This window comes from Lactuca virosa, chromosome 6 (genome assembly GCF_052849685.1).
Source record: "Lactuca virosa cultivar CGN04683 chromosome 6, Lactuca_virosa_CGN04683_v6, whole genome shotgun sequence".
Lineage (NCBI taxonomy): Eukaryota > Viridiplantae > Streptophyta > Magnoliopsida > Asterales > Asteraceae > Lactuca > Lactuca virosa.
In genome coordinates, this window is record NC_136431.1 from 203164370 (window position 1) to 203176271 (window position 11902).

General features: G+C 33.9%; 1 protein-coding gene across 1 annotated transcript; it reads left to right on the forward strand.

Annotated features, from left to right (window-relative positions):
* The first annotated feature begins 3211 nt into the window (after positions 1-3211).
* Positions 3212-7434, forward strand: LOC145120352 (uncharacterized). Its single transcript, XM_079056178.1, has 9 exons — positions 3212-3466; positions 3652-3778; positions 3872-3964; positions 4590-4790; positions 4899-5021; positions 5113-5147; positions 5229-5331; positions 5548-7098; positions 7244-7434. The coding sequence occupies exons 3-9, from the start codon at positions 3887-3889 to the stop codon at positions 7244-7246; spliced, it is 2094 nt and encodes a 697-aa protein (XP_078912304.1). The 5' UTR covers positions 3212-3466; positions 3652-3778; positions 3872-3886; the 3' UTR covers positions 7247-7434.
* Positions 7435-11902: the final 4468 nt, after the last annotated feature.

Here is an 11902-nt window from a genome sequence, read left to right on the forward strand (position 1 = left end):
TTACGTTTTTCAAGCTGTAATTGGAATGTAAGGAAGATCATACATTATTTGATTTATTAGTGGTATTAATGATGTTAATTATATTGTGATTATATGTTGTTACAAAGTTTTTAACGCCATTCATTCATAATAACTATTAGAATTGGTTCCTTAAATGATTATGGATATTAGGAATTTAAATTTGGCAGATCAAACTTTAAGATTTCATAAAAAATTTCACACATGTTTTTCTAACGATACAAACCATTTTGGTATGATGTACGTATTTTCAAGAACTTATTTTTTCAATTGGTACTATTATACACAATACGTGTATGAGTGTGCACCTACAACATACAATCGTAAAATTAAATGTATAGTCGTATAGACCCAATTTATAATAAAATCTTAGGGATGTCTAGTTTAAAGGTTATATAGGTATTATATTTGATTATTATGGCTTATGAGTTAACAAGTGACATTCTAGGATGTTAAGAGATCACGTAAGGAAGATCTTTGAGGTGATTATTACGAAAAATACATTTCCCTATCTTATTTTTGGATATTTGAATGAGTTTTAATTATTTTATGATATTTTTATCCATTTATGATATGTGGGTATTATATGTATAGATGTATGCATTCATGAAAATGTTTTGAAATCAGTTTTCTTATAACTTGAAACAACAATAATGATTTCCACTTAAATTTCTTCATAAACTTATGCATCCACTTAGGATATGATGATGAATTATGTGTCCAAATTTACGACTCGGGTACTCAATTATGGTGTTGTGGTGATGCGATGGTATTCTGGAAATTCTTTACTTATATATTTGGGCTAACTACCATTCGTGTGGTACTTGTGTGATAAATCACTTGCACCTAGTTTGATGGGAGGTGAACCCACTTAGCTATCATTATGAGGATACTTAATTACTATTATGATGAAATGAACTCACTTAACTATTATTGTAAGGAGATGTACCCACTTATCTATCTTTGAGAGGTGTTAGACTATAATATCCACATGGGATGGGTTTTAGAAGAATTTGCATTGCATTGCCTTTTGGTTTAAAATTTGTTTTGATGATCCAATAATCATTAAGCAATGCTACTCTTATATGCTTCTTTTCCAACTAAAGAGTTAAGTATTTCCTTCGATATTTCCAAACTTTGGAGGTTTTATATTAGGATTGGATGATCGCTCTCATCCAAAGCCTTAAAGTGAAAACCTTGATATTATTCACTAGGCTTTCCAAGCCTAAAACTTTATATTTTGATATGTATTTAATTTGGAAGAGTTGGTGAAAACTAAAGACAGAGTTAACTTGTATATTTAGAAGAGTTTTTAGTTTATTCTAAAATATTTGTAAGTTGTTTACTTTACATTGCCTCTAATTGTTGTTACACCCTCGTATTTCTTGACTAATTTTAAATGCTAAAAGACTTGGCCATTTGGGACCAAATTTTGCAAGATGTTTTCCTAAAAATACTATTGTTTTGCAAAATACTTGAAATTGGTATTTTAAAAGACTATTTCAAATAGACTATACGAAAAATTTCACATGGGTCGTCGGGGGTTGTTGCATGGTTGGTATTACCACGGGTGTGCCTCTAGGATCTAAAATATCAATTTCTTTAATTGTTTTGGGGGCTTCGTTGAGTACTAGAGGTGGAAAGGAAAATAGGATGATGGAAGGGTCAGTTTTGGTGTGATCACCGATGTTTCAAGGGAGACCATAGGTTGTATGAGACTGAAGCCATTTCCTTCTTTGGTTTCATCGCATTTACCCATTCTTAGGACTACTGAGGTGATAGCTTCTTATGGAGATTACATAGATGACGCCACTAATGTAATCCTAGTTTAGCTAGGTATCTCTTGGTGGTGACATGATGAGATGAAACATACAATTGATATCTGATATCACAAAATAATAGGTTAATTGTACTTCAGGAGGAGGTCCCGAGAATATGCTATGATGGTCAAGTTTAGTTAAGTTAGCAGTGATCAAAGTTTGTTTACTATATATATATATATATATATATATATATATATATATATAAAGAGAGAGAGGGAGAGAGAGAGAGAGAGTCTAATATCTTTTTATCGATGATGGTATGTTGGTCTTTATAGTGTGAGAGTACACATTTGTCTTTTATCGTGATTTATGATGTCAAATCTGTACTAGAAAAATGGTGGAACATTATTGTTTGTTGTTGGTTGCTTGTCTCTTCAGGTGAATTTGTCCTATCGTGCAGAGATCGTGGTCCGCCATGGTTTCTAATATAGCTATGGTTGCTTAGGGTGTATCCTTGTTTTGTGTTATAGGGTTTGTTTGTGTAACTCAGGGGTGGGCATTTAGGTCGGACCGGACCGGTTTGGCAGAAATTGGTGGACCATGGACCAGACCTGTTGATGTTGAGGATTACTGGTCCAGGTCCAGGTCTGGGTTCCCCGGTTCTTGTATCTGTTAGACCGATACAACTTTCGGTGCATATGGTACAACTCGTTGAAGCCATACTGAAGTTAGTTTATCTATTACTTTAAACAAATATCCGTTGGACCGGACCTGGACCGGACTTACCCGATTTTGTACTCGGACCTATTTTGCATGATTCAAAGAACCAAGAACCAGGCCTACTCTAAAAAACAGATCTAGGTCCGATATGGTCTAGAAGTCCAAATGCTCACCCCTAATGTAACTTGTGTAGGTATGAAATGAGCAAAATAAGTGATGCTCGGTTCTATCAATAAATCGAATTGAGGTGTTGTGTAGAACGTCTCATTTGGGGCTAAGTTGGTATAGTCAGGTTTAGTTGTGTAGCTATGTGTTGCATCGTTTTTCTTGTCTGGCTTGACCGAACGGGTTATGCCGGTTGGTTAATCACTGCATTGATGATATCGTTGCCTAAACCAAACCGGATCGCAATGTTGTAGATGGTACCCATCCTTATCAAATAAAAAATATTGTTATGTTTTGTTTATGTAAATAGGTGTCATTTAATCAATGTTTGTTAACTACTTAAATAACAAGTCGGTACATGGCCATGGCCTTTAAATATCACCGTCTAATAATAGTTCTAGACGCCAAATAATGTACTTATTAACTGCATCAAATAATTACCTTGAAAATCCAATGTCTTTTTTAGTTTTTTATATATTAATTGATAAAACGATATAGGAATGTTATACTTTTCACATCAATATAAAAAAAGATTGATAATGATAACTCATTATTCCCTATGAAATTCTTCAGTCAAAAGGGAGAAGAGGTTCACGATTTCCTTTTCTTGTTTTGCACGGACAGTAGTAGATACACAAACATACCTGCAACATTTGTTTTATTCAGAGGCAGAAACAGAGAGATTCGGTGTTGGATCTTGCCGGTGAATCGCCAATCTCATTTCTGAAGCATTCACGAGCTCTTCATTGTAGATACGCTTCTCAGTTCTCTGAACCAAAAAGCCCACATCTTTCACTTAGGTTCGCGTTTTCTTTACTCGGCGTTTGACTAATCTGCGTGTGTATATGCGTTTGTTTGTTTGTTTCCATGTTTTTTGAACTTAAAATTTAGGGAATTCAACTGGGTATTTGTCATTTCGAACGAAGGTAACATTGGTAAACTGCAAAAAGGTCAATTTTTCACTAGTTTATCCATTTCTTCTCAGTTTGTAACTCAATCTGTGTGTTCCAAGACTTGAACTCGCGCAATTGTACTGGGTTTATGTGCTTTTGAACCGATGAAACATTGGCGTGTTGATTGATGATTTCTGGTTAACCGGAGCTCCGATTTAGGTACGGACTTTTCCTGATTTAGCTAAGAGTAGAATACCCTGAAATTTGAGTATGATAATGTGGAATTGAGCGTCTGATATTTTTATAAAACAGAAAAAGAGAAATAAAATGTTCAAGTCGGCGAGATGGAAAAGCGAAAAGAACAAGATAAAAGGTGTATTCAAGTTGCAGTTTCATGCAACACAGGTACTGTATTTCTCAAATAAGAACCATAATGTGTTTTTGATAATTTCATGCATGATGTCTGTATGACTGTATCACATATTGAAAAGACTTGCTACTGTTTGTTAAATTGACCAAGAAAGAAACTTTCAATGTTCACCTATAAAATTTTAGAAATTTCTTCATCATTTTCCATTTTATTCACACATATACGGAAAGGAAGTCAAGATTAGATGAGAATCTGTAAGATTTAATGGTATCTTCTTGCATTTTGGGGTGATTAAGGCATTATAGTTTCAATATAAAAACCACGATGATTTTTTTATATTATACTTGAGGCCATGACGTATGCCCTCAACGCGATAAAAAACCGTTAAAAAAAAAAGTTCGAGTCGGTTCATTAATAGCAATGATCAAAGACCGGTCAAGGGTTCGAGTCTCAGTAGCTGCAGTGTGGGAATTTCAATTCCAATGTGGATTGTGCTCCTTGTAACACTGAGTTCTTGAGTCAGTCAGCTAGTGGGCCACTGTGTACCTGATATACATCTCACATCCTAGAGCAGGGTGGTGTGGGCCAGCTCAGGGGTTGAAAATTAACCCTTTTGCATAAATAAAATATTTATACATTTTCTTCTCGCTGCATTCACAGTTGACACAATTAGAAGGAGATTCGTTGATGATATCCGTGGTTCCTGCTGATGTTGGAAAAGCAACCTCAAGATTAGAGAAATCCAAAGTTCAAGATGGAAATTGTTATTGGGAAAAACCACTTTATGAAACGGTTAAATTCTCTCATGATACAAAAACCGGAAAGATTCATGAGAAAATCTATTACTTTATTGTGGCAAAGGTACAAATTGCTTTAAATTTATGCAAAGCATATTTCTATATGTTTCCAAATCAAGAAAGATAAATAAAAAGTAAATTTTTTTTTTCGTGGGGTTTTGACAATTTGTAGGATTCTTCAAGATTTGGTGGTGTTGGAGAGGTTTCAATTGATTTTGCAAGTTATGTTGAAGCCACAAAGCTTTTTTCTTTATCTCTTCCTTTAAAAAGTGCAAATTTTGCAGCTATTTTGCATGTTAGTCGCTTTTTATCTTGTGTGCATTTTTTTTAAGTGGATTCGTTTGTTCATGTTTGAAAAGTTGTATATTTTTTTCTTCCAAAAATAGGTATCAGTTCAAAGGGTGCAGGGATCTTTCGATAGGTACAATGGATTTTGAAATGCTAAAGTTTCCTATTTATTTAACTTCTTTAAAGATTATATTTATACTTTTACAATTTACAGGGAAATTGATAGAAGTGAGAGTGCAAACAACCATGATCAAAGCTTGATGAGACGCTTTAGCAATGGTAGTTTTGAAGGAAGCATTAGAAGTAATCCTACTGAAGTAAGTTCTCATTTCACCTAGCTAAATTCAGGAAATAGCAATGTACTTTCATTTATTTGTGTATTATAGCATCCTACTTTTGTTTCATTCTATTACAACATTGTATTTTGATTTTTTTTTCTTGTTAAAGCATTTTACTTTGAAAATATACTGAATTTGTAGCATTGTACTTCCAATTTATTTCTTATTAAGACATTATACTTTAAAATTTTATAGGATCAAATGGCATCCAATGAATCAGATATCAATTTTTCAAGATCCAGTAGCAATTCCACACTCAATACCCCACAAAAACAGGAACCTAAAAAGATAAAACCGACTCGTGAATCATCAATAAAAGAAGATAAATCATTGCAATGGGATTGGTTAAATGGTTCTAATCCCAAATTAAGTACAGATGATTCTTCAACAAGTACATTAGGAGAAACTTCAGAAGAAAGTTCTTCAGATGTCATCAGTCAAAAGCTCAAGGCTGAAGTTGTAGCTTTGACTAGACAAAATGATGTTTCTGAGCTAGAATTACAGACACTTCGTAAACAAATCATGAAGGAAATCAAAAAGGGCAATGAACTTTCACGGGAAGTAGCTCAACTTAAAGAAGAAAGAAATGTCTATCAGAATCGCACAGAAGAAGTCAAAGTCAAAGTCAAAGATGATCCATGGGCCCTTCTTGATGAACTACAGAAAGAATTAAACCGTGAGAAAGATTTAACCTCCAATCTCCAGTTACAACTTCAAAAAATGGAAGAATCAAACAAGTTGGTTCTTCCTTTAGAAAAGTCAAAGTCAAAGTCAAAATCTGAGACAGATGATGAAGATGATGATGAGGCGCAAAGGGTGTTGGAAGAGATTGTTAAAGACCATAGTGGCATTAAAGAAACGTATTTACTAGAACAAAAGATTATAGATCTTTATGGTGAAATTGAGTTGTATAAAAGAGATAAAGATGAACTTGAAATGCAAATGGAGCAAATAGCACTAGATTATGAAATCTTGAAGCAAGAAAACCATGACATATCTTATAAACTTGAAAGAAGTCAACTTGAAGAACAACTCAAGATTCAATACGAGTGTACGCCTTACTCAAGTGTAAACGAACTCGAATCAAAAATCGAAAGCTTGGAAAATGAACTCAAATCAAAATCAAAAGAGTTATCAAACTCAAATCTTGTGATTAAAGATCTTGAAACCCATGTCAAGAATCTTGAGGAAGAGTTAGTGAATCAAGAACACAGGTTTGATGGTAATCTTGAAGAACTTACACGTGGGAAGATTGAAAATGAGAAAAGGGCGATTCGGGCAGAGGAAAATTTGAGAAAAATGAGATTGCAAAACGTTAATTTGGCTTCAAGACTTCAAGAGGAACTTAGAAGGCTGTCACAAAAAATGGCTTCTGCATTTGAAGTAAATGAGAAAGCAGCCATGAAAGCTATGGAGGAAGCTGATAAATTAAGGGTAGAGAAACGGGTTCTTGAAGATATGTTTGTGAAAGTGAAAATAGATTTATGGAATTTTTGTGATTGTTTTGAAGAAAAAATTATTGGCTTTTTGGAGGAAATGAGTCTAAAGTTGAAACAGTTGGAGAAGATGAAGGACCAGATTGAAAATATGAATGGGATTTTGAGGGTAAATGGAAAGATGCAGAATCTTGAAGGTGAAAGATTGAATGGGAACTTGTTTCTACTTAAGCAGAAAGATCTTCAACTTGAAATTAAAGAGTTTGAAAAAAAATTGGATAGTCTTGTGCAGAAAACTGAGAAATCGCAGGTATTTTACCTTGAATTTTGTTCACAATGAAAAGTAAAATATGATGATTTGAAAAGTCAACCCATCCGTCTTGAACTTGTTAATATTTTTTGATAGGAACGATTTGAAAAGTTTTAACCTTTTTGTCTTTTGTTGTTGCATGTAGTGACAATGCCATTTAAACATCAAGAAAGTTTTGACAAATTATTGAAGAAAATGGTGTCTTTAAAGAGTTTAAAGTACAGAAACAGGTTGCAGTTGGAAGAAGATCATCACATGTAAATATTTTTAAGGTTTTAGGTGTCTGTACATAATAATTTTACTATGATAATATTATGTGAATGATCTTTATGATTTTGTTTAGTTTTTCATCGAGTTTTTTATATATAAAGTTTTGTAAATATTCTGTTTTTTTGGAATGATACTAGTTTATGTTTCATGTTATCTCTTGCAAAATCTTGGATTCTTGACTTGAGCAGATCTTGATCCAGATCTGGCTCCTGCATTAGGGTGTTGTACTCTTTGCATGATGGACGTTTTAGGATGCAATAATGAGTTGTACATTAAGATTTAAGCAGGCATGCTAAATGCATCAATGAGTGAATTAAGAAATCGACATGTCAGACAAGTAATCACAAGTTGATCTTGTGTTTGCTGTTTTTTTAAACCAAACATAACATAAAATTATTTTGTTTATTGAGATCTGAAAGATATGATTTTTTTTGGATTTGAAGGATTTTTAAAGATGCTAATATCAAATTCATAACATCGTTCTTAATTAATTACATTAAAAAGAATATGCGAATGAGATTATTGGGACCCACAAGGCCACAACCAAGAAAATACGTAAACTTTAACAGCTTATTTAAAAACATGAAGCTCTTGTTGGGTTTCTCAGGTTACATTTTGGCCCATTTAAGCTCTTCCCAAATTTCAAAAGTTTACAATTTCTAGTTTTCTACCATAACTTTTAATTTCACTTCACATCAGGATCATCAGGATCATCTAAACATATATGAGACTGGAGCAAAAGGAAAAAAGAAGCCCCTTAAAGAGAAATTTACTAGAACATATAAGATTGATTGCCCATAAATAAATATTAATTCTTGAAAACATAAGCCACACATAAAGACCGTCAAATGTAAAGCAAATGACTTACCCAGATGGTCTATACATTAATATCTTAGTTTAGAAATAATAGCTTATATAAATTGAATGGGAGTGACTAAAATGTAATATAAGGTAGGAAAGTATTGCACATGTGACCTTTTCTAATGGAGTCAGAGCCATCTTATGAGTTAATTGAAACCGATTCGGAAAATACCATAGTTCAACTTCGTTCAAGTTGAGCTCGAGCTTGAACTAGTCGAGTATGTTATTGAGCTGAGCTCAAGTATTGATATACTCCACTTGTATTGCCCGTGAGCTTAATCAAGCTTATATATATATTTACATTTATACCTTATATTTTATTCATACTAATATAATTAAGCTTAGTCGATTTGAACTCGCAACCTTAATTGTATTTCTATTGCAATCCAATATAGATTTATCTTTTTAATCATTAATTGAGCAAGCTCAAAAGTATCGATTACTTTATCAAGCTAGAATCGTGCTTGAAAATAAAGCGTGTTCGATCGAGATCTCAATTTTTTTTATTGGAGTCATGTTTTGTGGTCGGTACTACTCGTGTTTTGTGGTTGGCATTACTAGACTCGATTACAACCCTGCCTGGATGGTTGCCGAACTTGTCATACCCATTTGGGACAGACCTACTTTTTTTTTTGGAACAATAAACTAAGTTACTCCTAATTATCACCACTAATGTCTCAAGCGAGATTCGAACTCATGACCTTTCAAATGAGAGTCACTTCTTACAGCTAGACCAAAAGCCCTTTGATGGACGTGCATACTTGACATGTCGTACGTATTGTATGAGAAAAATCTTGAATAGGATAAGCATAAACAAACATATTTTATAGATATCTTAGATAACCATGTCAATAATAAAACAAATGACAAATAGAAGGTTTTTTTAAAAGGTCATAAGATATAATTAACCTAAAAAGTGCTTTTTACTAGAGATAACAGTTTTTTTTGGGACAACAATACCAACCACTTAAAAGTTTATGATCGTCGTTTTTGAGTTTTAAGTTTTATAAATTAACAAGTTTTTATTAAATAATATTTCGTTTATCAATAATTATATATTTAATTCATTTACCCTTAATTATATATTTAATTTCAATAATATTTCATTTATCCTAGTTATATATTTAATTCAAAAAATAGAAATATATATATACGATAGACCGTTTGTTAAAAACTTTAGTGTTCATATTCCATTAGGTATAAATTTTCCAGAGTTATTAAATTTAGTCAAACAAAAGACAAATTTGAAAGCAAATCTTAATATCAGTTCGTCTTTCCAAGACCATAGATTGAAATATGTTATAAAGACAATTGATGAAAGCGATGTGAAGCATTTAAAAAAGATTATTCATTAACTTTCAACTCATGTACGTCTGTATTTGGTGGATAATGATCTAGTCAAAGAGGAACATAAATACAATGTCGAAAGTTGATCTATTATTGGCGGGAACTGATCTAGCAGCGAAAAAGGCTCCGATAACAGAATAGAGAAAAGTTTTGTTGACAACCGATCTAGCAAAAGAGGTAGCAACAATCAAGTAGGTATATATATATATATATATATATATATATATATATATATATATATATCTCTAAATGATCCTCACAATCTTGGTGGATATGTTGCATATCGAACAACGATATAACAACAGTTCAATCCACAAATTCAATAGTACCATATCAAATGCCGGTAATTACATATCAATTACCAATGGTTCCATATCAAATGCTTATAGTTACATATCAAACACTAGTCGAACCAAAAATTCAGTATGTCGATCCAGTAAAATATCAATACTTAGGTGATGATAATGTTTGCACTGTTAAAAATGATGTTGATGTTGGTACATGTAACAATGATGTTGATAATGTTACATGTAACAATGATGATAATGATAGTACATTCACCAATGTTGTTGATGTTGGTACATGTCAAAATGAAGGTAGTATTGATGATAATATAGAAATCGAGGAGCGAACTGATGATTTGTTAGGTATATCAGACAAAGAAGCAAACGATTCTGAAATTGAATGACACTAGGACTGAAAATAGGTTTTAGGGAGCATGTTTTGATGAAAATTTTTATTGGTTTATTTCGACTGTAAAACTAGACAATTGTACCATGTTTCAGATTGGCAAAACTTGTGGACCAACACACATGTTATTTAACACCATTGAAACCAAACCATCGTCAAAAAGAAAAAACTATTGGTAAATTTAGTTGCGAGGTGTTGGGTATTGATCATGACAAAGACTAGTGTGGAACCATTGTGTAATGCCCTGTTCCGAATGATTTCTTAATGCAGGGCAGTGACCTGAAGATCAGGTATCATAAGGCTTAGGACATTTGGAAAAGAGAGATTTAGACCCATTTGGGTGTGGGTAATGTAATTTAGATGATCCATGAGTTCGGTTTGTGTTTTGGAGCCAAGGGGTATATGGGTAAAGTGTTAGTTCGGGCTTTTATGGGATTTTTGTTCGGGAAATTTTAAGGCAATTATGAGTTGACAGAAGCGTAGAGCTTCTCGTCACCTTTCCGTGGATATAAGGATCTTCGGAAACAGACTTAGAATGAAGAAGTTATGGCCTTCGAAAGTTTAGTGGTTTTAGGGTGAAACCAAGTATGCGGGGCGTGCACAAGTGTATGTAGGCTGTACTAGAGCTAAGTCCAGTACGCGGACATACTTTGGTGTACGTTGGGCGTACTAAGAAGATGGATCGCAGAGGCTTAAGGGAGTACGCTGGGCGTACCTGAAGTACGCAGGGCGTACTCCTGTCAGACCCAAACCCTAATTTAGGATCTTAGACCCTATTTAAGCTCATTAACTCACCACCAAACCCTATTATCTTCAGCCTCCATCCCTTTAAACCCTAGAATCGAAACCCTAGCCTCCTTTGGTGTGTTTTTTGAGCCTTTGGTGGTATTTCATGCATTTTGGTGATCTTTGAAGAAGAAGGAGCTTCTTAGAGAAGTGTGGGTTTGCTTGGAGATTTTGGATCCATCCTTTGTGCACCTTGATCTATCTTCTGGAGGTATAAAGTTTCTATTGACGACTCTAGGTGTTAGATCCAGTTTAAGGAGTATTTTAGGTTCATTTTGGTCCTTAGAGTCATCCTTATAAGTATGGGCTACTCCAAGAGCTTAGTATGTTGGATCTTCACATTTGGGAGGTCCCTTATTCATAAAAATGTCATCTTGATGAGTTGTGTTGGACCATGAATGAGTTTGGGTGCTTATTATGGTTGGTATTAAGGTTTTGGTCCCATTAAGCCATGAAAAGGAAGTAAAGTTGCCAACTTTATGTGTTAAGACATCTCATTAGGGCCATATCTGAGTTTGGAAGTCATTGTCTTAACCATTAAGAGCTTAATGTTGATTTTTAGGGTCCCTGTAGAGTATGTTAGGCATACGTGGAGGTACGCTCAGCATAATTCTGAATTCTGCATCGATCACTTGTACCTTATGCTTCAAGGGTGTATACACGGGGTGTACCCTTCTGGTATGCGAGGCGTACTCCCCAATAAGTTGATTTTGGGACTTTTAAGGTTTGGGCCTTGTTGGGCCATTGGACTTCTGACTTTAGGCCATGGATAGTCTGTGGGATTTCTTAGTATTGGTCTCATGATGGTTTTGGGCCAAATTAGGAAGTTGGGCCATATTGGGCTTTGGGT

Bases quoted from the DNA above. Each gene is read 5' to 3' on its own strand.
- LOC145120352 (XM_079056178.1), top strand. From the start codon at position 3,887: ATGTTCAAGTCGGCGAGATGGAAAAGCGAAAAGAACAAGATAAAAGGT. The intron at 4,791-4,898 runs GTACAAATTGCT...GACAATTTGTAG, and splicing joins ATTACTTTATTGTGGCAAAG to GATTCTTCAAGATTTGGTGG. The intron at 5,332-5,547 runs GTAAGTTCTCAT...AAAATTTTATAG, and splicing joins TTAGAAGTAATCCTACTGAA to GATCAAATGGCATCCAATGA.